Source organism: Mercenaria mercenaria, chromosome 6 (genome assembly GCF_021730395.1).
Source record: "Mercenaria mercenaria strain notata chromosome 6, MADL_Memer_1, whole genome shotgun sequence".
Classification (NCBI taxonomy): Eukaryota; Metazoa; Mollusca; class Bivalvia; order Venerida; family Veneridae; genus Mercenaria; species Mercenaria mercenaria.
In genome coordinates this window covers 23,805,954-23,833,120 of record NC_069366.1, presented here as the reverse complement: position 1 = coordinate 23,833,120, position 27,167 = coordinate 23,805,954, and the positions used below count along the sequence as shown (strand labels likewise).

General features: G+C 34.8%; 1 protein-coding gene across 2 annotated transcripts in view; it reads left to right on the top strand.

Moving 5' to 3' along the window:
* The window catches only part of LOC123549407 (uncharacterized), a 113,510-nt gene that overhangs the window by 37,321 nt on the left and 49,022 nt on the right, over positions 1-27,167 (top strand). For both annotated transcript variants that reach the window (XM_053545414.1, XM_045337473.2), the window contains exons 21-24: positions 8,265-8,636; positions 21,300-21,455; positions 22,451-22,798; positions 23,027-23,101. In XM_053545414.1, coding sequence (XP_053401389.1) covers positions 8,265-8,636; positions 21,300-21,455; positions 22,451-22,798; positions 23,027-23,101 — 951 coding nt within the window. The remainder of the gene's footprint in view (positions 1-8,264; positions 8,637-21,299; positions 21,456-22,450; positions 22,799-23,026; positions 23,102-27,167) is intronic.

The following is a 27,167-nucleotide window of genomic DNA, read 5'->3' as shown; positions in this document are numbered from 1 at the left end:
CCATGAATATTTTTCAATCTACAAAGTTATACCGTTCCCACACCTCGTTCCTCAACCCAGTTATTCCAGCTTCCCCGACTATGCATCCCCCTCGCAACATTTTTTTTCGTTTTTAATTTTCAAACAATATTTATAATCAACATGTGAAGTGTTGTACCTTCACTCGTTCACCCCCCCCCCCCCCCCCCCCCCCACAAAGTATATATATATATTTTTCCATTCCATTAAAATCCTTCAATCCTTCAACATGTATGTGACCACATCCATCCCGCTGCAAGCTATGTGCAAGATATCTTACTTGATTGTGCTTTCTTAAGGACATCTCTTCTTTACTTGTTAAACAACAGCTCTTCGTGCCAAACTACTCGATGGCAATATTTCGCTCTAGTTACACTGCAAGCTCACATTTCAAATAACTTCATTTAATTCTAAAAGCTAAGCTTTAAACGTATTCCATTCCAAATAATTTCTTTAGTCAGGACCAACGTAACTATCATTTTTTATATACACTTTAAACATTCGTTTTCTGTTAAATTGATTTTGACTTATGAAATTATTTGCTTAGTAACATCCTAAACTCTTTTGTCGGATATATTTTTATTGCCATTCCTCATCGCAAACCCGTTCGGCGGTGGATACAAATTAATCGAACTTGCATGTTTAACTGTGCACTTTTAACGTCTGAACTTCATGTCTTTTTAGCTCGACTATACGAAGTATGGAGAGCTATTCTTCTCGACCTGGCGTCGGCGTCCTTCTGCGTCCGCACTTTGGTTAAAGTTTTGATGCACTTTCTCTTAAACTTCGTTACAACTTGATGGATTTACTTCAAACTCAAAATAGTTGTTCCTCATCAACACCCACATTATATGGCACAAGGGTCATAACTCTGCCAACATTTCATGAATTATTCCCCCTTTTTACTTATAATTCCAGGTTAAAGTTTTGGTGCATTTCCACTTTATCTCAATTATTACTAAGTGGATTTGATTCAAATTTAAAACAGTTGTTCAACATCATCACTCACATCATATGACATAAGGGCCATAACTCTTGCGCCAGTATTTCATGAATTATCCCCCTTTTTACTTAGAATTTCAGGTTAAAATTTTGGTGCACTTCTAATCTATGTCAGTTATTACAAAATGGATTTGATTCAAACTTAAAATAGTTGTTCAACATCATCACTCACAACAAGGACACAAGGACCATAACTCTTGCATCTCCCTTTTTACTTACAATTTAGGTTAAAGTTCTGATTCACTTTCACTCTAACACAGTTATTACTGAATGGATTTGATTCAGACTTAAAATAGTTGTTCCACCTTATCACCCACATCATATGACACAAGGTCCATAAACTCTGGCATCAATTTTTCATGAATTATGCCCCTTTTACTTAGAGTTAAAGGTATTTTTAATGCATTTTCATTTTCTCAAGTTATTTTAAAATGGATTTGATTCAAAGTGACACAAGGTGCGTCACTGTTGCACCAATATTTCGTGTTTGCTAAGAATTATACTTAATATTTAATGTTTTGATACGCTTGATCCTTATCTCTTTAATTACTTAATACTTTTGACACAGACTCAAGCTATTATCCGATTTTCCTCCATGTTGGAGTCATTAAACACCCAAGTGACAGCTCCAGCTTCGTCAAATGTGCCAAGTTTCATAATCCAGCATCGAAATAGTCGAGCGCTTTGTCTCCTGTGACAGCTCTTGTTTACTTAGCGTATTTCGACCAACTTTAAAGTCAAAATAAACCTGGAATAGTTATTGTTTGTTTTGGGGTTTTACGCCCGTTTGTATTAACATTTCATTCTTTTACAAGCACTAAAACCCTTTTTCCACAGTAACTAACATCTGTCCCATTAATTACGGATAGAGTGACCGTACTGGACATCAAACATATGTTAGCTGATTGACTGATGAACGTTCAAACCAGTGTGTCATTTGGTGCGACATGAGATACAGGGAAATTTTTGACTGGGATATTTAGACAAGAGACTTTTTTCTAAGGGTCAGCTATATTTGACGTTTAATAACTGGAATTATTTTGAAATATGTATTGCAAATATTTGTTTTCTCTGGTTTAAAATGCTCTTTTAACAAAGAAGGCAGAAGTTCACCTTGTTGGAATGGCTGTATATGCCGAAGTTGAAACTTGTTGCTTGTTGTGGTGTTGTTCTGTGTTTAAAGGATATGCTGGTGTTATGTTATGTATGAAACAAAGAGATAATGCTGATTACTTGAATATCTTTCATAAACCATGCTAACTTTAACTTTGTTTTATGGTTACAGACTAAAGTTGTTGCTTTTGCGAAGACGAATGTAATGCTAAATCTGTACCCCGCGCTGGATGTCAGTTCTGCGCTAATAGCAAATCCTGAATTCAAATATATTTCACTTATAAAACATATCATTTATGTACCTTTTAAAAAAGTGACTTCCGTCATAACGAGAAAGAAATATCATATAGACTAAAATTGTAGCTAGAATGTAAAGTTACTGCGGGATGACGGTCTTGCACTAATTGCAATTCCTGAAATGACAACGATATTTCAAATATATGTCAATTTTTTACAAATCTAATTGATATTATTATGTCCTCCCCCACCCCCCCACACCCCCACGCGCGCGCTGGGGGAGACATATTGTTTTTGCCCTGTCCGTCCGTCCGTACGGCACACTTCATTCCGAGCAATAACTGGAAAACCATTTGACCAAGAACCTTCAAACTTAATAGATTGGTAGGGCTTATTGAGAAGACGACCCCTTTTGTTTTGTCACTCCGTCAAAGGCCAAGGTCACAGGGGCCTGAACATGGAAAACTATTTTCGATCAATAACTCGGGAACAACTTGACCCAGAATATTGAAACTTCATAGGATGATTGGTCATGCAGAGTAGATGACCCCTATTGATTTTGGAGTTACTCCATCGAAGGTCAAGGTCACAGGGGTCTGAACATGGAAAACCATTTCCGATCAATAACTTGAGAACAACTCAACCCAGAATGTTGAAACTTCATACGATGATTGTTCATGCAGAGTAGATGATCCCTATTGATTTTGGGGTCACTTTGTTGAAGGTCAAGGTCACAGGGGTCTGAACATGGAAAACCATTTCCGGTCAGTAACTTGAGAACCACTTGACCCAGAATGTTGAAACTTCATAGGATTATTGGTCATGCAGAGTAGATGACCCCTATTGATTTTGGGATCACTTTGTTGAAGGTCAAGGTCACAGGGGTCTGAACATTGAAAACCATTTCCGGTCAGTAACTTGAGAACCACTTGACCAAGAATGTTGAAACTTAATAGGATGATTGTTCATGCAGAGTAGATGACCCCTATTGATTATTGGGGCCATCTGTTAAAGGTCAATGTCACAGGGGCCTGAACATTGAAAACCGTTTCCTATCGATAACTTGAGAACCTCTTGACCCAGAATGTTGAAACTTCATAGGATGATTGAACATGCAGAGTAGATGACCCCTTTCGATTTTGGGGTCACTCTGTTAAAGGTCAAGGTCACAGGCGCCTGAACATGGAAAACAATTTTCGATCGATAACTTGAGAACCACTTTACCCAGAATGTTGAAACTTCATAGGATGATTGAATATGCAGAGTAAATGACCCCTTTTGATTATTTTGGTCAGTCTATTAAAGGTCAAGGTCACAGGGGCCTGGTTATGTAAAATCATTTCCGGAAAACAACTTCAGAACCACTTGACCTAGAATGTTGAAATAAGATGATTGGACATGCAGAGTAGATGACCGCTATTTATTTTGGGGTCACTTGATCAAAGGTCAAAGTCACAGGAGCCTGAACAGTGACTTGAGAACCACTAGGCCAAGAGTGTTGAAACTTAGCGGGATGACTGGACATGCCAAGTAGATGATCCCTATTGCAGCCAACCATCAGTGTCTTTTTGCTTTTCGCTCCTGAATCCTATTTACTTCTTGCCAATAGGACTTTGCATTGGGGGAGACATGCGCTTTTTTTTTACAAAAGCAATTTCTAGTTTTTTCTTGCTTTTATAATACAAAATTAGTAGCAGATTTGTAATACCTCTACATTTAATTAAGCAATCAATCTTTCTATTTTAGGTAAGTATAAAACCATGCCACAAAAGATATTAAAGTTGTATTTTACTTATTTGATATTAAATTCTATTGTACTTATATATTTTGTTATTGTTTAAAGATATGGGGGATATCGTGTGAATTAATAAATATTGAAGATAAATACCTAAAATATTAGCGTAATTTTGCTTTTAGCGCAGACCAGGTAATAATTGGAAATAACCACGTAATTAGATAAATATATACGAGATTCATGTTATTAAAAGTTTGGTGAGGATTTCTTAAGTTATTTATTGATATTGATTGCAAAATAAAGGCATATTGCAATAACAAATTATAATATCATATTCTATTTCCTTTCCACTAAAGAAGTCGATTCTGTGCTAATGTAGTCTAGTCTAATGTCAATATATATTCCTGTAATGAAGACGATATTTCTATCATCCTATTGATATTTTTTTCGCGATTTGATATTTATGCAGGCCAAACAAGCAGCGAAATCAACCCATGGTCAGTTGCAAGAATTCTCTCCCTTAATTATTGACTGAGTTAAAGCAATTCCCTTCGAACTGGATTGCCTCCCTTACATTAGCATAAGTCGTGTCATTCATTACCTAAGGCAATAATTCTTTGTCATGAATTTTGCATTGATCTAATTTTTTGTTTTAGGTAATACACGGAAATTTAGCTCGGATGTTACTTGATAGAAAGCAACAAAACATGTAGCCAGTTTTTGATATAAATTATGTTGTTTTATAGATTCATATAGAAGTATTATTCATGTAAAGATATAAAACATTTCTGTAAAAAAAACATTATGTTAGCTTACATTGCGAAATTCGTGTTGTCATGTAACAGAAAATGAAAACATTTAAATAAATTTTTTCTTTTCTTTTGAAACTTTGAATCCCGTCAAACATTGAAATTCATAAACGAGCTTTCCCACAAACACATGTATACATAATAGTTTTCCTCGAGAAAAACAAAAATTGTGTGAAGAGACATGTATTCCAATTTTGACTGATTGTTCCTGTCCACATAACGGTACTTTTGTTTAACTTTTATGCCTAGAAGTTTACTCTTTAAAACATGATAGAATAAAGTAATAAACTAAGCAATACTATATTTGACAGGCAATGGCAAAGAAAAACCCGAGCAATTTTAAATTAACAAACTTAAAAAAACACACATGTTACTAAAACACGCACACACATGTTTTATTAACTGGTCTTGATCCAAGGTTTTCCATAGAAATCAAAGAAAGAAAGAATCTATTGAATTATGAATAAAGTTTCTGATTTTTTTCTGATCAGTATTGGTGTATATGTATCATAGAGATCCTCTTTTTTTTTTTAAACAATCAGCTCTGATTCATCCTGTCTACTTATTTATAGTGTCTAAGTTACTTGATAATACATAAATCAAATATGCCATTCAGATATGTGTTTGTACATACTATACAATTCAATCATGAAATCATATTTATCGTGTAAACTAAATCCTTTAGCTGTAAAGGTGGTAGTTTTTCTTGCTTTCCACGAACAAAACCGTGACAAAAAATGTAGGTCGTACTAAAGAGATAATCCTACCGTGAAAACTCATGGAAAGCATGCCAATTTTTTTTCTAAAATAGACATGATATTGCGCGTCTGTTTATTTCACCCTTTCTTTGCACATCGTGGAAACAATGCTGTGTCTTTTGTTTAAATAAATGTACACATTCAGCGCCTCCCCACAAACGAAAAGACATATTTGAAATTAATCATTAAAAATAAATTTCCTATATAATCTATTGCTCAAAGTAATATCAATAGGGAAACCAATATTGATTATCGGATAACTTTCAAGGGGGACAACCTACTATGATAAGCCAGTCAAATATAATAAAAGCTGGGGATGTGAATGTAATAAATGATTAAACAAGTACATGATTATGAGATTTATGTATTTTTTTAAGTTGGTGCTTATTTCTAAAGGTGTTCGTTGAATTGTTTATAACAATAAAGACATATTACAATCAAAATAATATATATTGTAACTAGTTATTGTTTTTGTTATACTATGATTGTTGGAGAGAAATGAACCGCGTCATGAGAAAAACCAACATAGTGCGTTTGTGACTAGCATGGATCCAGAAGAGCCTGCACATCCGGGCAGTCTGGTCAGGTCGCTAATTTAAGGCTTTGAAAGCGAACAAAATGGATCCTGACCAGACTGCATTGATGCACAGGCTGGTCTGGATTCATGCTTGTCGCAAACGCGCTATGTTAGTTTTCTCATGACGTGGCTCAATTTAATTTAATCACTTAATCAAGAAAGAAACTAGCCTGAGAAATATCCAATCTTATCATTTCTTTTATTGCTTTTATCGGAGTATTAGCGCAGGACAAGCTTGTGCAGGTAACAAATGTAATATTTCGTTCTCGTTATCACGGAAATCATTTTTAAAACTTATTTTCTACTCTTAAAACTATGTTTAAGGTAACATGGATTGTATGTTTTAGAAATAAAATATATTTCAAATATTGGCGTCATCTTAGGATTTGCTATTAGCGCAGGACTGACATCCCGTACATGTTACAAATTTAACAAATCTTGCAAAAGCTACAATATTAGACTGTAATCATAAAACAGAGTTAAACCTAACCTAGTTTATCAGAGAAATTTAAGTTATCGGAGTTAGAGAATTACTATTAGTGCAGGACACATCTTGCGCAGATAACAAATGTAAAATTTTCGTTCTCGTTACGACGGAAACATTTTCTATTTATTTTCTACTCTTAAGAAATGAAGTTTTTCGGAAATATCCGTGTCATTTCAGGATTTGCTATAAGCGCAGGACCGACATCCCACATTATATTCAGATTTGCAAAAGCTATAATTTTAGTTTGTAATCATAAAAAAGAGTTTAAGCTAACATATTTTATGAGAAACATTCAAGTTATCGGAGTAATTTCCAGATTTACTATTAGCACAGGGAGCACATCTTGCGCATATAAAAATGTAATATTTCATTCTCGTTATAAAAGAATCACACTTTTTTTCTATTCATTTTTTACAATATTTTTTAGATAAATAGTATGTTTTATGTATGAAATGTATTTGAAATATCAGTGTCATTTCAAACTTTGCTATTAGCGCAGGACTGACCTCCCGCGCAAGGTAGAGATGTAACATTATAGATCTCAGATTTGCAAAAAAACTATAATTTTAGTCTGTAATCGTAAATCAAAGTAAAAGTGATTTGATTTATAAAAGATATTCAAGTTATCAGAGTAAATTCCAGATTATCTTTTAGCACAGGGAAACGAACACATATCTTGCGCAGCTACAAAATGTAAAATTTCGTTTACGTTTTGACGAGAGTTACCCTTTAATCTATCGATTTTGTACTATATTTAAAAAAAAAAAAAACAACATAATAATAATATCAATTAGATTTGTAAGAATTTTCTTTTGATTCTGTCACTTTTTTATCTGATCTGTTATCTTAGCCATGTTGAGATATATGCTCTCGTTGGTAAAAAGAATATTATTGTGACATTTCAAGGTATTTCAATATAATAAAAACGATATTTTGCTAAGTGTGTGCTCTGGTGAAGTAGAAAATTTAAAAAAAAGCTTAAAACATACCAGAGGACGACGTGTATGGCAAGCCAATTGTCCAATAATTACGTGAACCCTAGTTCACTGTCGAAAAACTAGGATTAACGATCGATAAACTAGGTTTTTCGAACGTAAAACTAGGTTTTTCGAACGTAAAACTAGGTTTTTCGAATACTAACCTATATTTTCGAGCGAAAACATAGGATAACGCCATAGTTCACGCTCGTTAATGTAGGTTTAAACTATGGTTTACGAGCGTGAACCGGAGTTTACGAGCGTAAACATAGGATGACGATCGTAAACATAGGATAACGGCCGAAACTCATAGTTCAATCGAGAAACCTAGTTTATCAAACGTAAACCATGGTTTACGGTCGATATATTAGGATTATAGAATCAACAATGAATTTCGGGCGTTATCCTCTGGTATGTTTTAGGCTTGTTGGTTTTCTTATGGCGCGGCTCATATACGCTTAAAGTTATCCCAAGCTTTCTATTAATTGTTTTATTTTTATATGATTTTTATACTGAAGTTATCTTTTAAATATTTTTTTCTTGAAATATAGGGCATGTAATGCAGGCCACAACCAGTTACTACCAACCAGTATTACATGGAATACCTGCTGTATTTACAACACCAGTTGCACAACTTTCTGGAGTCATTCCATACAAATGTATATCATTTTATTATAAACTTTCCTATGGATCTAATGCACACTACAAACTCGAAGTCAGTGTATTAAAACCGGAAACAAACGAAACGTCCACGACAGAGATAGAGACGTTTTTCCAGAATATTTGGCAGAGAGCAAACGTTAAGGTGAATCCAGACGTCTACCCGGCAGCACAAATCTCATTTTTGGTAACACCAGTTTATGGAAGTGTGCGCCAACCTGTAGCCATTGATGACGTTGAACTGATTACAACCGATTGTATTGGTACGTACTTATGTAAATATATAAAAGTTTCTTTCTTTATTTAGAAATTTAAAATTTCTTGAAATATATCAGTGACTGAATCGACCTCAGCGTTTCTAATATACAGTCGAAACTCGGTATCTCAAACTCGCTTACCTCGAAATTCCGCTTAAGTCGAAGAAATTTTCAAGTCCGGTCATCCTTCTCATTACATATCTCTGAGTCAGTCGAGATTTGCACAACACCAACATTTACTCTGAGGTAGTATTTTGTTACATATCGAATTAATTTCATTGTAATAGTTATTGCTTTTATTTCCAGTTCCTGTTTTCCAAAGTAATAAGCAAGCCTTTGCATAGGAGATATTTCACACATTTTATTACTTTTTAATTTATTGGTGGGTGCTAGGGTATTTATATATATATACAGTCAAACCCGGCTGCAGAACCTCCCTTGGGGACTGAAAAATGCCGGTATTTGTGAAAACATATATTTTCTCAAGACAGGTGACGTGTGACCATAGAAAGCAGGTTATATTTTTTGGAGGCTGTCTACAGTACGGGTCCGACTGCATAAGGGAGTTCATCGGTTCTAAAACAAATGTGAATGTACCAAGTAATATAGCAAAAACAAAACAAAATTATGTGGGATAAGGCCGTGACTTTATTGTAAATTTTCAAATGAAAATTATGGCATATTGTAAATATACAGCATGGTATATATGAAAATTATGAGAAAATATGAAAGACAAAGCTCCAGCTAAAATGCCTGGAAGCAACATAGCAGCGCTAAGGTGCAGAAAACTATGAAAATAAGCGCAGAACATACCAGACCTAATAGGAAATTGTAGGTTCTAGTACTTCGCACTAATGAGAAACGAGACAAAGATGCTCTCAGAGATCTCTATGACATGAGATGATATATCAACAAAAATATTCTTCCTAGATTTAGTAAATGCGAAATGAAACATAACACCAAGATCAAAATAAAATCTGATGTAAGTCAAGAAAGTCTTCAGCAAATAAACGCACAAAAAATATTAAAATATTGAAAAAATTGTTTCAATGTAATATATGAACAAACGGACCGGTGCGAGGGAATGGTTATAGCAAACTATGCTACAATAATAATATAATCCATCCAAGCGATTGACTGAGCTAACCAGCAGACTGGAAACGTAAGAAAACAGGGGGGATTTACATGTCTGTTTCAACATAACCCATGTGTTAGAGGTTTGTAGCAAAGTGATCCACAAATTATAAAAATATGTACGGACCTACACGTACATATAACAAATGCAACTTTCAACTGATCACTAATAATCGTATGGCCGATAAGTTGAGCAACCCTGTTTATATAAGACACAGTCAATCCATGGACCAGGTGAATGGCCGACCACATGGTACAAGGCCCCCTCTAACGGTTGAAGAGCGCCCGCCCAATAACACCAATAATAAGAGATGACCAACCGAGCGCGAGGTTGCAGATACGAGAAGGTCAACCTAGACAAGTAAGCTTTTATTTTGATACTGCCATAGTATACAAGAATAAAATATTTTGTGGATCACTAAATATTGCTCACAACACGGGCAAAATTAAAATGAAATTAGAATTGACTTGAGCCAAACATTTTAATAAAGAAGACTTTATTAACTGTACCCCGAATAAAGATTAGAATTTTTAAGCGCCATTTAAGTCACGACAATAAAATAATTCTAAAATGATGAAATCAGATCAATGCAAATAATGTATGTTTACTAATAAAATCAAGTTTATATACGCATACACGCCTTATTTCTTTCCTTTACTATATAACTAATACCAAACAAACAACTTAAACTGGTTTCAAAGATGGTGTATAACTACAGTTCAGATAAGAATCAATATCCCAATAACACAATGCATGAATAGAACGCCTTCGAAATATATATAGACAGAAATATCATAATGCATGTACTTAAGCAATCAATATGCCGAAAGAAACATAAAATATACCTGACTATTTATGAACATATGCAGTAAGACAGAATACAGAATGGACAATTCATATGTAATATGACAAATACTTGTCATGTTATCTTAATCTTTACGCATTATTATTATTATAATTATTATTTTTTGTTTTAATTTCATCTAAAAACTACCCAGAAAGACAGGTTAATCGTATGCTGCGAGCCGGCTGCCCCAACCCTAACTCTTTTCTATTTTTTTCTATGATATTTTTATATAAGAGGGGGGAGGTAAGGAGAATCCGAGGCTCTGACCAGCGAAAAGGCTCTCTCCACTCCCTGCTTTCCGAGTATTTACTATCATCAAAGTTTCTAGTAGATAAAATAAATGTGCCAAACAGAACAAAAACAACACGAAAAACTGTGTAATGTTCATGAGCTGTCATCGAATTATAACTCGATGTACAAAACGATGTCCTACAAAAATATTTCAATTATGTTTGTTTTCTTATTATTTTTCTTTTTACAGAATAAATGACATTAAGACCATCTCCTCATATTTCTGCAAATACAATGCCAGAATCTGGCGAACATGCATGCTATCGCTTTGTGTAGTATACCCGCACTAATTCATGATATCTTCTTGCTTAAATTCAAACCAAATTTAACAAAAAACAACAAACAAAGTACCAAAAAGAAAAAGATAGTGACATTCGAAATGTTTATAAATGGATACATGCAGTTAAAATTCAAGCTGGTTTCATTCAACCGTATTGTTCCATGATGATTAAATGTACCAACAGAAGCATACTAGCAAAATTGAGTTTATACACACACTGTAAAGAGTTTGTTCTCCAATATACCACAGATTACAGAAGCGGCGTGACATGTTTGGTTCAGCAGTACATTTTGTGGCAGGGTTCAGCAGTATGGTTCACCATTGTGACCCTGAAACAGATTAAACTTGACGGCAGAAATATGTTAAAAAACAACAAAGTTACTGTAATGGGAAGGGTGGGAGGGAATTTTTGTAAACGATCTGTCCTCTACAGATTTCCGATAAAGAATGTACTTGTCACTGCACTAAATTTGCCCATGAAAATCCCGTGGGATTAAAACTTGTCAGACTAGTATTTGAACTGATACGACTATAAATACAAATACAGGTGCGGATTAGCAGTGAGGCGTTATGTTAGACAAGACGATACCCACCAAAATTAAAACAATTTATTTCATAAGAGAATATAAATTTACTTAATTTATTGGTGGGCGCTAGGGTATTTATATACAGTTGAATATCGTTACCTCGATATCGGTTAGCTCGATACTCCGGTTAGCACGATGTGTTTGAGTCGGTCCCGATTTTTCCCTATTTATCTTAATGAAATTATTCATCGTTACCTCGATATGCTTAGCTCGATATTTTGTTTAGCTCTATGAGATTTTTCAGTCCCGTCCACTAACCTGTACTGTTTTTACACCTAGTTTCGTCGATATCACAGCTTGTCAAAAATATCCGTATTATTTGTAAGGTGTGAAAATCAACCTGTTGTTGTCCGGCGATGTATTAATCATATTCAAAATAGTTTGTGTGTTTGTTTTGTTTGTTATTTAATCTTTAATCCAATTTAAATGTCTGGAAGTTTGCATTTAATTCCCAATAATTACTCTTATAAAACACCATGCAAGCAGGAAAGCTGTTTTCCGATGTAACAATTAATTTGGATGAAATATTTTCTGTTTGACGGAGTAAAAATCTGCCATTTAGGATATTGAGTAACAATATTCGTATTTAACTGGCAAATTTTCGCTATCAAAGCACTGTCAAAATGACTACTCAACTAGGAACATTACCGCTGCATTCAGGCTTGTTAAGGGAAGGAATAAAAATGGTAATGTTTAAATGCATATTTCGAAGAAATTAAAAAGTTGTATGTATGTATTTAATTAAGATGTTTTATTTGTAAATGAAATTAAAACCGTATTTACGTTTTATATTATTTTAAAAAAAGCATTGGACATAATGACAATATAGACGTCTGACACAAGTACAAAGTAGTCCCAGATAGTCGATATCGTTACGTCGAGCTTCGGATACGTCGATGCAATTTTTACAGTCCCTTGAATATCGAGGTAACGGTATTCGACTGTATATATACAGTCAAACCCGGCTGCAGAACCTCCCTTGGGGACTGAAAAATGCCGGTATTTGTGAAAACATATATTTTCTCAAGACAGGTGACGTGTGACCATAGTAAGCAGGTTATAATTTTTGGAGGCTGTCTACAGTACGGGTCCGACTGCATAAGGGAGTTCATCGGTTCTAAGACAAAGGTGAATGTACCAAGTAATATAGCAAAAACAAAACAAAATTATGTGGGATAAGGCCGTAACTTTATTGTAAATTTTCAAATGAAAATTATGGCATATTGTAAATATACAGCATGGTATATATGAAAATTATGAGAAAATATGAAAGACAAAGCTCCAGCTAAAATGCCTGGAAGCACATAGCAGCGCTAAGGTGCAGAAAACTATGAAAATAAGCGCAGAACATACCAGACCTAATAGGAAATTGTAGGTTCTAGTACTTCGCACTAATGAGAAACGAGACAAAGATGCTCTCACCGATCTCTATGATACAAGATGATAACTATAGATTTCAACGAATGTAATGCATTTTAGATTTGAGTACTAATAAGATTTACAATATGCCATACCGAAATGCACATTACGTGTATTCAGGGCCACTCAACATTTTATGAAAATAAAATTCGCCAAAACGAAGTATGCAGTGAATACACGTTTACTCAATAAGTACAGCAGGTCATTGACAAACAGTTAAAGTCTAGAGCTAGAAATTACCTTTTGCTATGTACCTTAATTTTTAAGATGTATCAAAATCTATGAAACTCGTTGCATATTTTACATATTGTATATCTTTAATTGTTACAATGTCATTCAGGTACATGTACATATTATCCAATAGTTCGATAAGCCAGGGTCATCATGAAGCCTTTTGCTGAGGTTTCAGTCAAAATGTATTATTTATTTATTTTGAACGAACATCAGACGAACGGACGGACGGGCGGACGAATAGGAAAGCAGTAGCCATAAAGACTTTCAATTAGAAGGTCCCACTGCCATGACTTGTTACGTCATAAACAGAATATGCTTGAACAGTTTCCTGTGACGTCTTCTTTGCATTCATATTATTGAAAATTATTATTCATATCATTATTGTTATTATAATTATTATTATTATTAACATTATTCTCATAAATGATTCACTTATGTTTTTACACCTATTTTCGATATTTCTTGATTATTTCGTTTTCCATATCAATGCATTTTTATAACTTATTCTTTTACATGCAGGCAGTTAAGTAATGCATGCAACGGACCTAGATAAATCGGATCTAATAAATTACCAGGTACAGCAGTTACTTTTCAACACAAGGTGCCCCAATAGCTGCCGATCCGACCATGCCACGCCGCTCCTATAGCTAAACTGTTTAAAGACATAGGAGAATAGCGGTTGACGACATTAGTTTTCTGCAGCTCCTTATACCAGAGATTGACCGTGTTAATGCTGGTGTTACAGTTGCTGACGTAATGGATTATCCGCATCAAAGCGTGCAGGCTGGAACTGCGTCAATTTTCCTATGTGCAGTCTCTACGAACACTTCAACCATCTGACTGAAATACTGCCGAAAACGGCATGGAACCAATAAATTGTATGTCGCTCCTTTCTCATCGGATCTGTTAAGCTGTAACTAGACTATGCAGCATGCCTTTTATCATTTGAAGCAAGATATTTAAAGTATGATTTTGACAATTGGTAAGAAACAACCAAATGTATATTTCTATTTGATTTAATGACATTATAGTTTGTAAATTTGTTTATTTCTTTTTTTTTTTGAAATTATATTAGGCTACAAAGCAAAATTCTTTGATTAATCCCAGCGATACTAAATCATGTTACAAAATATTTCCGCAACAATGTACGTTAGAAATGCATAAACCTCAATACACCTCGGGTGAAACCAGTACATGCATATTGTACATATTAAAGTCCATAAATAATAATGACCGAGAATAATGTACAGGAACTAACGTACTGCATTTTTGCGCATGTACATGCAAACGCTCGACCACACCCATGTTTTACCTGTGAGTGTTTGTCAGCTCACTATATCTGTTAATTTTATTTATTTATTATTTTTTTTTAAAACTAAAATTCACTTCAGACTGATTCAGTCAGTGATTGAATAAAACCAAATAACCAATATCTTGCTGATTGTACGATGAACACGTGTCTCCATTACTTTCCAGAGGACATATTCAAATGCCGTATAAACAGAAAGTTCAGCAATCAAAATTATAAGCGCAGACATCTAAAGAAAATATATAATGTATACTCATCTCAATTGTGAATTCTCAAAACGTTAGCGCTGCAGTTTTCCGTCGTAATCTTCTTTACATTTTTGTAAACGATCTGTCCTCTACAGATTTCCTAAAAAGAATGTACTTGTCACTGCACTAAATTTGCCCACGTGGGATTAAAACTTGTCAGACTAGTATTTGAACTGATACGACTATAAATACAAATACAGGTGCGGATTAGCAGTGAGGCGTTATGTTAGACAAGACGATACCCACCAAAATTAAAATAATTTATTTCATAAGAGAATATAAATTTACATATTTCAATATGCCAATTTATTTGCTATGTTGGTTTTTATAAACGCATTATCTGTATTCGTATGTACATTAACATTATTTCGTCGTCAAAAATTTAACTGTAAACACTTTAGAGGTCACAATTTTAGCCTGATCTCAATGAAACTTGGTCAGAATGTTAACCTTAATAACATCTTTGACGGGTTTGATATTGGGTAATCTTGGGCCAAAAACTAGGCCACCAGGTCAAATCAAAGGAAAAGCTTGTTAACACTTTAGATGTCACAATTTTGGTCCAGTCTTAAACTTGGTCGGAATGTTACTCTCAATAAAATCTTGGACGGGTTTGATATAGGTCATCCGGGGTCAAAAACTAAGTCACCAGGTCAATACTAAGGAAAAGCTTGATAACACTCTAGAGGCCACATTCATAACTATATTTTCATGACACTTTGAAACTTTCACAGAGTGTTAATCTTGATGATCTTTAGGCAAAATTTAAATTTGGGTTATGTGGGGTCAAAAACTAGGTCAACATGTCAAATAAATGGAAAAGAGGCCACACTTTTGACTATATCTACATGAAACTTTGTCAGAATGTTAATGTTGATTATCTTTAGATCAAGTTTGAACTCTTAATTATGTGGGGTCAAGAAATAGGTCACCAGATCCAATCAGAGGAAAAGCTTGTTTACACTGTAGTGGCCACATTTATAATTATATCTTGATGAAACTTAGCCAGAATATTAATCTTGATGATCTTGAGGACAAGTTTAAATCTAATTTAGATGGGGTTAAAAACTAGGTCACCAGGTTAAATCAAACGAAAACCTAGTTAACACAATATAAGCCACATTTGAGACCCTATCTGAATGAAATTTGGTCAGAATCTTAATCTTGATGATTCTTATGTCAGGTTTTATTTTGAGTTATGTGGGGTCAAAAACAAGGTCACCAGATCAAATCGATGGAAAAGTTGGATTACACGTTAGAGGCCACATTTATGAGCATATCTTAAAGAAGCTGATCAGAATGTTAATCTTGAAGATCTTTAGGTCAAGTTTTAAACTTGGTTAAGTGGGGTCATAAACTAGGCCACCAAGTCAAATCAAAGGTAAAGTTTGTTTACACTCTAGAGACCTAATTTTAAGATTGAAACTCATGGAAATTGACCGAAATGTTCGTCTTTATGACCTATAGGTCATGTTTGAATCTGGGTCATGTGGGGTTAAAAAACTAGGTCAAAAGATCAAATCGAAGGTTAAGCTTGCTAACAATCTAGATGTCAAACTTATGACTGTATCATATGAAACTTGGCCAGAATGTTAATCTTGATGATCTTTAGGCCTAGTTGGAATCTAGGTCATACGTGGTCAGAAACTAGGTAATCAGGTCAAATCAAAGGAAAAGCTAGTGAACACTCTAGAGACTACATTTTTGACAATATCTCTATGAAACTTGGTCACAATGTTAATCTTAATGATCATTAGGTTAAGTTTCAATCTGGGTCATGTTGGGTCAGAATTTAATCTTGATGATCTTAAGGTCAAGTTTGATTCTGGGTCATGTGGGGGTCAAAACCTAGGTCACTTGGTCAGATTAATGGAAAAGCTTGTTAACACTCTCGAGGTCATCGATGGCCATATTCTCAAAGAAACTAGGTTAGAATATAAATCTTGATGATCTTTAGGTCAGTAGGTCAGGTGAGCGATACAGGGCCTTCATTGCCCTCTTTTTTAATGAAATATTAAAATGTTTCAGTTATAAATTAATAGAAATACTTCAAATACAAATATTTTAATTTAATTTGATTTGATTGTTTCACAATTGCAAAATTTATTTTTTGTTACATTTTTGTTGGTTTCAAAACATTGTTTATACCTAGATACATCAATAGTACTTTAAAAACAGAGGCATAGAATAGGATCTTATCTATGTGTCTGATAAAAATGAACATCATTCGCACAATGAAATGTTGATTATAAAACATATAACCGTCCTCATAATAATAACTGCAACAAAATAAGATTGTTCCTATAATGATTTTGACGTTACAAAACGAAGCCGAGTACCAGTCCTCATTATTACGACAGAGGTCGCCGTATAATAATTTACTGCTCCCTCTCCAGTACAAAGATATATACAGGTATTATTATTAGTGATGGGCCGACAATCGGCGACAATCGAATAATCGTCGGCGTTGCACTCATGAGCGCGGTCGCCGACTTCACTTTTCCCTGACCGATTAATTACTTGGCACCCTAAACGGATAATTTAGTTGTTTCTGACCTTCTTCTTTCTGGTATTTACGGTTCTTTGGTGAAATTACGCTAAGGGAAACTACTCTACGTAAAAATGGCTTCCTCCAAAGTCTCGAAAGAAATTGGGGTCATCTGCGATCACCCAGATTTAGGATAATATATGGCTTTAAAAAAAATAAGCAGGGAATACCATCAACATAAACTCTTGACATAAGTATGGCAGTATGCACAACATGCCGTAAGACTTACGCAAGCATATTAGCAAAGATATTTTCAATTTTTGATTTTGTAGGATTGAAATCATTCCACTCGTTTACTCAGAATTAATAAATCGTTAACACTTTGTTTTGCTTCAAATAATTTTGATTTAATAACACAATATCACTGGATAGGTTCCTGGTGAAATTAAGACGAGTACCTGATTTGAAGTTCATTATCTTCACAAAATTAATGTTTTACTTTTATGCTGTTAACTTACTCAGTATATGAACGGATACAACAGAAGTAGGATATTTGATGTCTGTGTGGTTCACTTCTTAAGGAAAGACATCAAACATACACTGCGTGGTGAACTTACAGATATGCAACTCGAGTAACCGATTATCCGATTATATCCGATTAATCGAATCGGTTGGCTTGTCCGATTATGCCGATTAATCGGTTGGCAAATCTAACCGATTTGCCCATCACTAATTATTATACATGATCTTGTAGACAGGGCATAGCTAAAGATTGAGTCCCTGTTTGGGTACGTAGGACAGCCTGAGGTGTCAGAATAGGTCGTACAATGTCACAAGGCAGTGATCCTGTATCACCAAAACATACACCCGTAGCATACATTGATTTGTAGTTATGGATCCTTGCTATCGATTGATACCATGTTCAAGTACAGTGGATAGCCCTAGGGGTCGAAGCAGGTCGTATAAGAACACTGTTTGGTCGTATTTGACCATGTCTAAAAAGTAATCGAGCGAGCTCGAGCCCCTATGCCGAAGAAATATACATATACATGGTCATATAGATATGAGTTCTGGCTATCGAATTAGACCTTGTTTGAGTATCTAACGTACCTATAATGATCAAGGCAGGCCATTTAAGGTCCCTGGAAGTGTTCAAATTAAGGAAATATGTCAATTTTACAAAGTCTGAGAGGCTTTAAACCCGGTTCGACTATGACCATGATATATGCATGTATCATACATGGTCGTGTAGGTATGCAGTGTCAAATAAGGACACCGTTTTGTCTTCTAGCTTCGTATCTTGACCATGACTAATAGATGTTCGACCGAATTCGAGCCTTTATGCCAAAGAAATATACATACTCCTACATGGTTGTATAGGTCCTGGCTAACGATAGCACTAGTGGTCAGGGCATATCATATATTGCTACAAGATAAGCCTCCAAATTAGAAAATACCACTTCTGGAAGGCTTTGGACCCAGTTGAATCAAAACATGTACCAGTTTTATGCATCGTTGACTAGGTATAGGTCCTGGCTACAAAGTTACACGATGTTCGAATACCTGAGTTGGCCACGGGTGCCAGGAGAGGTAAAACATGGAAGTACGGAATTTCAGTTGATATTGACTCTACGTTATATTTTGACTTTTGTTCGAATATTTACATCCGAGGTACCAACCTATACCATACACGGATATGTTGTTAGATATATAAGCTTTACATTCAAACTACTTACATGTCCATTTAATGCCAACCGCCTCGGTAGCCTAGCGTCCGCTTCGAGTGCGTGAGGTCGTGGGTTCGATCCCCTGCCACGTCATACCAAAGACGTTGAAAATAGTACTAGTAGCTTCCGCGGTTTGCGCTCAGCACTAAGAGGGTAGTGTTAGGAATGGTCAGCCCGGTGTCAGTATAATGTGCTAGGTGGGGTATCATGTCACGTTTCTACGGCGTGATATTCCAGTGATGCAGCACTATAAAGTTAGGCATTGTGCTCACTGCTACAAGTAGACACCGTCGTTTATATGACTGAAAATTGTTGAAAAAGACGTTAAACCCGAACACATACACCCCATCTGATGCAATCAGGACTCAAGACAGGTCTCAGAATGTGGCCAAACTTGTTTTATGTGATAAGGTGCGGCCGAGACTTAGCTGTCGCGAACAGGAGAGCCGAGAAAAATTGCTTAAATGGACTGCCTTAACTGCTTGGAAAAATTCTTATTTGGCATTGCTCCTGTAGCTCCTGGCTTGCTCTTTGTTACAAGGTATTATTTATTAAAACCGGACATAATGTTATGAAGGTTTGACTCTTTCGACAAGGTCCATCCCTAATTTTAATATATGAAATGCGTACATTTTTTCACGAAAAAACTGTACATTTTGAGACGGTTCCATGGTAAATAAATACAAATTACATACCTTTCCAGACAATGTTTAGATTTTATTTTTAAAAGCTATTTAGTTAAAATATCATGTGTTTTGAACATTCTACAATAATTTAAAGTTGATGAAAACACATATTTTTAGGGTCCGTATAATAACACTTTGCAATATTTTCACAACAGTTCCTTTTCCAACTCCGAAATAAGAAATGACTTTCAGTGCTGTCACAACCGGACAAAGCATGTGCTGCCAGAAACTCATGTATTATATTCAAATGCTCTGATGCTGTTGCCTTAATGTCCACAGGCACACGATCTCCAATAGGTGACGCCAAAATGAGGTTCTGTTCTGTTGTACGTAGAGGTAAAGGAGTAGTGCAAATACATTGGTCTTATCGGATATTACGGACGCACCTTGCACGCTCTATTTGAGTACAGAAAATATTTGTTGTACCAAAATATTATCAGCCTCTTTGCGTGATGAATTCAAATCTTCACTTCACAGTCTAACGTTCAATTTTTTTCTGTTTGTGTTTTTTTGTCCAGTGATAACTAGCTTTCGCCTAATAATTGTACCGGCAAGTGTGTCATCTACTGTCAGCTGTATTATTTGCTTCTTGTTGCTATCAAATAATGTTCTTCTGTGGTTGGAACTGCATTGTAAGCGATATTTGGTGTAGCGGCAATGCAGAATTCCTCCCCTGTCCACACGTGAACCTTTTGTGCTGTAATCCTCGTATCGGTCAATGTCCTCCACACAAAAGTTAATGATGACATCAAACAAATTCAACTTCTACAACACCACGACAACTGAAAAACATTTTCTATCTACCCGAAAACAAGGTCCAGCAAGAAATCAACTTTCCTCGTCAGGACTATTATACAAGTTTGACTATATATAAACATTTTTTTTAATGATGTGATCCTTAGTGCAGTTAAACAAAGAATGAAAACGACTGTGGATAAACAGCTGTTCACGTGCGGACATCAAATACTGCATGAAATTCAATTTCTTACTACACAGATATAGTTTTTATAATATTTCACATTTACAAGGATGAAAATACATAAGGCTTGTGATTTGCCGCCTGATCTACCGCAGTTCCCTTTTCAGATGTTTGGATATATAACCACCAGTGCTAAAATAAGTTATTTGCATGACCTCGTTATTCACAGGTTAAAAGATATTGCTCACAATAGTAAAAGTTAATCTATAAAACCAGATTGTCTTTTCACAAATGGTTTTAGCACGCACTGGTTAAAGTAAAAAAAAAATAACCAAATGGTCTCTTTTCACAAATGGTCTTAAAGCCATGATATAATGAACATTTGGAGTGAAAATGATAAAAGCAGAAAACGCAGATTTGCTCTGTTCCTATTATATATGTAACCTTTCATAAAAGTTATTTCGGTTCAAATGTTTATCTAATTACTGTATAATTCCAGAAGGCTTACAAGATATAGATGAATGTGACTTCAGTAACCCAGGACTATGTGGGTATGAGGCAAATTGTACAGCCGGTTCAGGTTATATTTGGAGAGTAAATTCAAGAAGTTCACAACACTCAAGTCCAAGAACCGATGCAGACGGCAATTTTCCAGGTATCTAGTTATAAAGTCTATCAACTATTTGTATAGGAATATGATCCGGCCCCTATGGTTGAACTGTCGGCTTTTGCTAGATCAGTGGTTTCAGACAGGCGCCTTCCAATTCCTTAAATAATGTCGCAAAGAATATATTGGGTCTTTATCCACATTTTGTCAGGATAGTCGCCATTTTATTCAACAAAACAAACGCACCGACCATCATCCACAATTTCTTCGGAAACTGCTAGTCAAAATAACACAAGAACTGGCAAACTTTTAAGTATGTTGAAATAGTTCTGCTTGACACCTAGAAGGGCCCTATAGCTAATAGTAAGAAAGAAAACTTGTTCATCATTTTAACATCTTACTGGAATATAACTGAACTTTAAAATTGAAAATTACCTGTATTACCTCTGTACAAACCTCCCAGATTTGTGTTCGTTTTTAAACATTTCAACCTGATCCCTGGTTGGGGTCACTAGGGAATGAAATACAAGAAACAACATTCCTTGATGTATTTTACATTTGGTTATAGAGCAAAATATTGAAACAGCTTCCTCTGATGAACTGATTTATACTTATACAACTAACCTGTCTGAAATACTCGTGCATAGACTTCTAGCAAATTTTTCAATTAGTTCCACTTGACTTCCTTTAAAGGAGCAACTTATCTTAAACAGCTATTGCATAAATTATGACACGCTCGATGTGTTTTCAACAAACTATTTGTGAATGGACCTTGTATAGACCTTTCTTAAATGTTATCCGATTTTCCCTCTGACACCTTTAAAGGGCTTATGCAATCTTCGAACATTGGTTTTATTGATCTTCACGATACCTTGCCTGTAGCATACTTGTATAGACATGTATCTGGTCTTCGATATCAGAACACACAGAGGTCTAAAGCTACTCGATACTTGAACATTAGACGTTATTTGCATTCATGTGGTAGGAAGACGCTCATACTTTTTTCTTGAATATTTAATTGGTGAGAATGCATTTTACTTCAGGACATTTCATGTATTTGGACAGTTCACTTGGTGCTGCAGGGCACGAATCACATCTGTGGTTTCTGGTAAACCTGGAAAACGTGGAAGCAGCCCATTATTCGTTTTCTTATTACATGTCTAGTAACGGAACAGGGATGTTAAAGACATTTTACAGATCAGCAAGCACTAACACATACAGTACTATGTCTGTTGCACCATACAAAGGTTCTGGTGTTTGGTATCAGTCAGATTGCTATGACTTGCCACAAGCTTTCCACGGAGAAATTTACCTTCATGCTATCAGAGACGCCTCCGTATTCAGCGATATTGCAGTTGACAATGTGAAGATAACAAAGAAAAGCTGTCCGAGTAAGTTTAAGTTTTATTATTTTCAATATTTGATACCAATAGCCTCGTACATTCCTATATCGCAATTTACATAACCCTAATATATTAACCCTTTATAATGTGATTTGTAACCTTATTTTTATTCGTTAAATTATTTACCTATAAAGTTGTAAATGTCTGTATTTAGGTCTTACAAGCTTTTTATACAAATACTGCGAAGCATAAGATACTTCCATTGAATTATTTCAGCGCCATCTGTAACTTGTGACTTCACCGATAATAGTTGTGGATACACACCAGAAAATAGTAAATGGACTGTAAAAGGTATGCTTTTGAATGTAATTTTTATTCAATCACGATTTATTGATATATTAAGATATATTAAAGTTTCATTTTGACAGTAAAGAATTTTTGTATGAACATAAAATCCCAAATAGTTGGAGTATGTAAATTCTATTATCCATTGTGTTGGTGTTGTAAACTTTTCTTTGAATATAATATCAAACAAGGTTTTACTTTTTTATTTCGGTAGTGTGATGTTCTAGAATTTGACACTCGGACTTCTATTGTGATGAAGTCTTTTAAGAGTTCAGCTGTTTTATTGCTGTACAATGTTTTAAGCTCTTTTCTTTCAAATTCGTCATTTCCGGATTGATTTAAGTAGTTAGCAGGTGCAAATTTGCCAGTTTCTGCTATTGTAATATATAATGCCACAATGTTATTTGTTTATTCTTCAATTTTTGTCCTAGAAAATTTTTTCCTAGCAATCCAAATATTTATGAAAAACGTGTAGTACCTGGTGGACAGACTGTTCTGATTTCCTGGTGTTTATGATTGGTTGACTTTTTAATATGAATACTTTCGAAGGAAAGAAAGTATACAGTTTATCTAAATTAATGCCGATACGTCCGTTTGCAGATCGCTCGGTAGGAGAACGCTTGATCATATGGCTCTTAAACTTCATAACATGGTTGTACGGCTTCAGGATGACCTGTTTCGTTTTAGACATTTAAATTGTTTTCCTTTTATTAGGAAACGTTGAGTTCATTTCTTCTTTTTTATATTTTGAATGAGATTTGTACAGTTGTCAGATATCTTCATTTGTTAGATGCTGAAATCATGTCCTCTTAGGAAATAAATGAAAATTAATTGTAAAAGTTAAAGGTGTTATATGTAGATTCGTAGTAAAACATCTGAATAGCTGGACGGCTAGTATAAAGCATAGACCGGATGTCTAGAAAAATGCTTAACACATACATTTCTTATAAGACTTCTAAGGCATCCGCCTCAGAAAAAAAGTATGTATGGAAGAGTTAGTCGGGTGAAGGGATGTGAAGGGCTGAACAAGAGTAAGCTTATCGGTCGGTCTATCGGTATGTTGGTTTTTATCGTTTCCGGACAATAACATATAAAAGGCTTGACAGATTTAAATAAATGTTGGTACACGCAGGTGTAACATCATAAAATACAGGTCAAGATCGCCTTTGCATACAAACAACCGTATTTTGACGTAGTAATTGTCCCTTTTCAACTTAAAAAATTGCCAAACTCATGGTTTCCGGACAATAACTCATGAAATTCTTGACAGATTTAAATAGGTTTTGGTACACAGATTTAAATTCTAAAATATACTGGTCGAGTCTGACTTTGGTTACAGACCACCAATTTTTTGACTTAGGTATGGCCTTTTTCCGACTCTAAATTTGCCAGTTTGATGGTTTCCGGACAATAACTCATGAAAGGCTTTACAGATTTAAATAATTTTGGTACACAAATGTAGCATCATAAAATACAGAACAAATTACATGTTCGGTAAAAACCACCATTTTTGACGTAGTTACAGTCCCTTTCTCAATTAAAATTTGCCAAGCTCATGGTTTTCGGACAATAACTCATGAAAGGCTAAAAGCATCTAAAAACATTTTATGTTTAAGATAAGTCTTTCAAATTCAGCAATAATTGATAATTTACAACCTTAAATATTTTGTATGCTATTATTAGAAAATATTTACATAATTAAATGCATTGCCTAACTATAACACTAGGCCATTGCACAAACACTCGTTTCATCGTTTCAGTTTATTTTTTTCAAGTGAAACAACTTAAATTGAACCTTCTTGTGGCCATTTCTTTCTTATGGTTGTCATACTTTGTGACATTGCCGTATTGTTGGGTATTATCCGTCATTCTAATGACAATTCTAATTTCGAGTGAGGCATAAACTGATATTCTGTGCACTGTTTCTAATCCAGCTGAAGATAAACTCATATTCATTATGTGTAAACCGAGTTTCCTATAATGGTTCAGACTGCAATATTCATCAAAACACTTAAGTCAATGGTCAAATAGATTAAACGCTCAACATCTTCTAAACATGTAGGAAGATAACTGAAAACATTGCCTAACTATAACACTAGGCCATTGTACAAACACTCGTTTCATCGTTTCAGTTTATTTTTTTCAAGTGAAACAACTTAAATTGAACCTTCTTGTGGCCATTTCTTTCTTATGGTTGTCATACTTTGTGACATTGCCGTATTGTTGGGTATTATTCGTCATTCTAATGACAATTCTAATTTCGAGTTAGGCATAAACTGATATTCTGAGCACTGTTTCTAATCCAGCTGAAGATAAACTCATATTCATTATGTGTAAACCGAGGTCAAATAGATTAAACGCTCAACATCTTCTAAACATCTAGGAAGATTTTCGTAAAACTAGTATCACGTTTTTTCCCCATCAATTGGAAATTATTAATAATTATTCGTCCTCAACCTCTTATTCATGATAGTAACTTGGCAGTTACATGCAGAGAACAGATTTGTGCTGGTGTAGAATCCAGATTAGCTCCCCGCCGTCACATACCTGAAATACTGTTGGAAGCCGCGTTAAACCGTAACAAATCAAACAAAAAAACTCATCAGGACAATGTGAACGATATCTAAACCCAGGGCACTATGTTCAAGGTCAAGGTCACACTTAGAGGTTAAAGATCATATAGCTTACTTTCTTGTATTTTTTTCATCCACCTGGATGATATTGATAAAACAGCATCAGTTGTTAATTCCATGCAGACGACATGCTCAGTGTACATGAATTTCAGGAGCCTACTTGTGACAAAGTTAGAACTCTTGAGTAACGGGTTTCACGAACATCATTTCAAGCAGATTTATCCTAACTATTTGACTATTCTTAAAATCTGAGCAGAGCAAAAGTAAGGTGACTCTGTACTAAAAATGAATTAACGATGTCTTTTTAAACGGATACAAGATATAGCCAATGACATAAATGTGTTTTAGAAGTTCATACTTAGAAAAGAACTTAAAATGAACTTTATGAACATTTGTGAAACAGGCCCAATTTCACTGTCAAAAGCCAAGGTTACGTCATTTTACTTTCCATGTATCAAAACGGCGTTTAGGGGTATTAATCGCTTTAAAATGACCATAGCTCTTATTTTCTTCCCGACAGTGTTTTCGGTGAGCATATTTCTCTTTAGATGTCTTGACATTATTCTCCGTTGGGACAATTCTTGCTGCAGATTTAATATGAAACCAAAGTTTTTGCAAGTATGATATTACAATTCCATTTGAAAAGTGTAGGCATTTGAGTAACCAGTGGATATATTAAGCCATCATTCAGTTAGTCTGTATGCGATGCACTCGCATAAGGGATTAAATCTGGTAATCTGTTCACGGATTTAAACTTATTAGGTCATACATCTGAGTTCGAATAAAAGAAACAGTAAAAGGAATATATATGTTTGACTGAATTAAATTTATTATTTTCTTTTAATTGTCGGACATTTTTGTTATTATATGCTTTTTTCTTCATGTCCTACTAGTACATAAAGTACAATTTTACAAGTGAAATTAGGACTAATACTTATGTAAGTTCATAGTAACGCATCTGAATAGTCTGACGGATACTAAAAGCTACTAAACACATATATTGGACATCTAGTAATATGCTAAATATATATGGACATCTAATAAAATACTGAACACACATATTGGACATCCAGTTAAGTGGTGAACACATATATTTGACATCTAGTAAAATGCTAAACATACTTTGGACAACGAGTAAAAATACTAAAGACATATATTGGAGATCTAGTAAAATGCTCAACACATACATTTCTCCTTATCAAATATTCTAAAGCATCGACTTCAAGTGTGGGTGTACCTTACAATGTCGAAAGCGGCATAAAGCTGATAAATTTGAGCACGCTTTTCTAATTCATTTTCCGACAATCCGCTTTTAAAGGCGATCACAATCCAGCTTAAAATAAACACATGGGAATGAAGAGTTTCCAATATACTTTAAAACTACGAAATTGGTCATTTACAAAACGCTTGGAAGCCAATTTAAATGTCAAATTGCATAT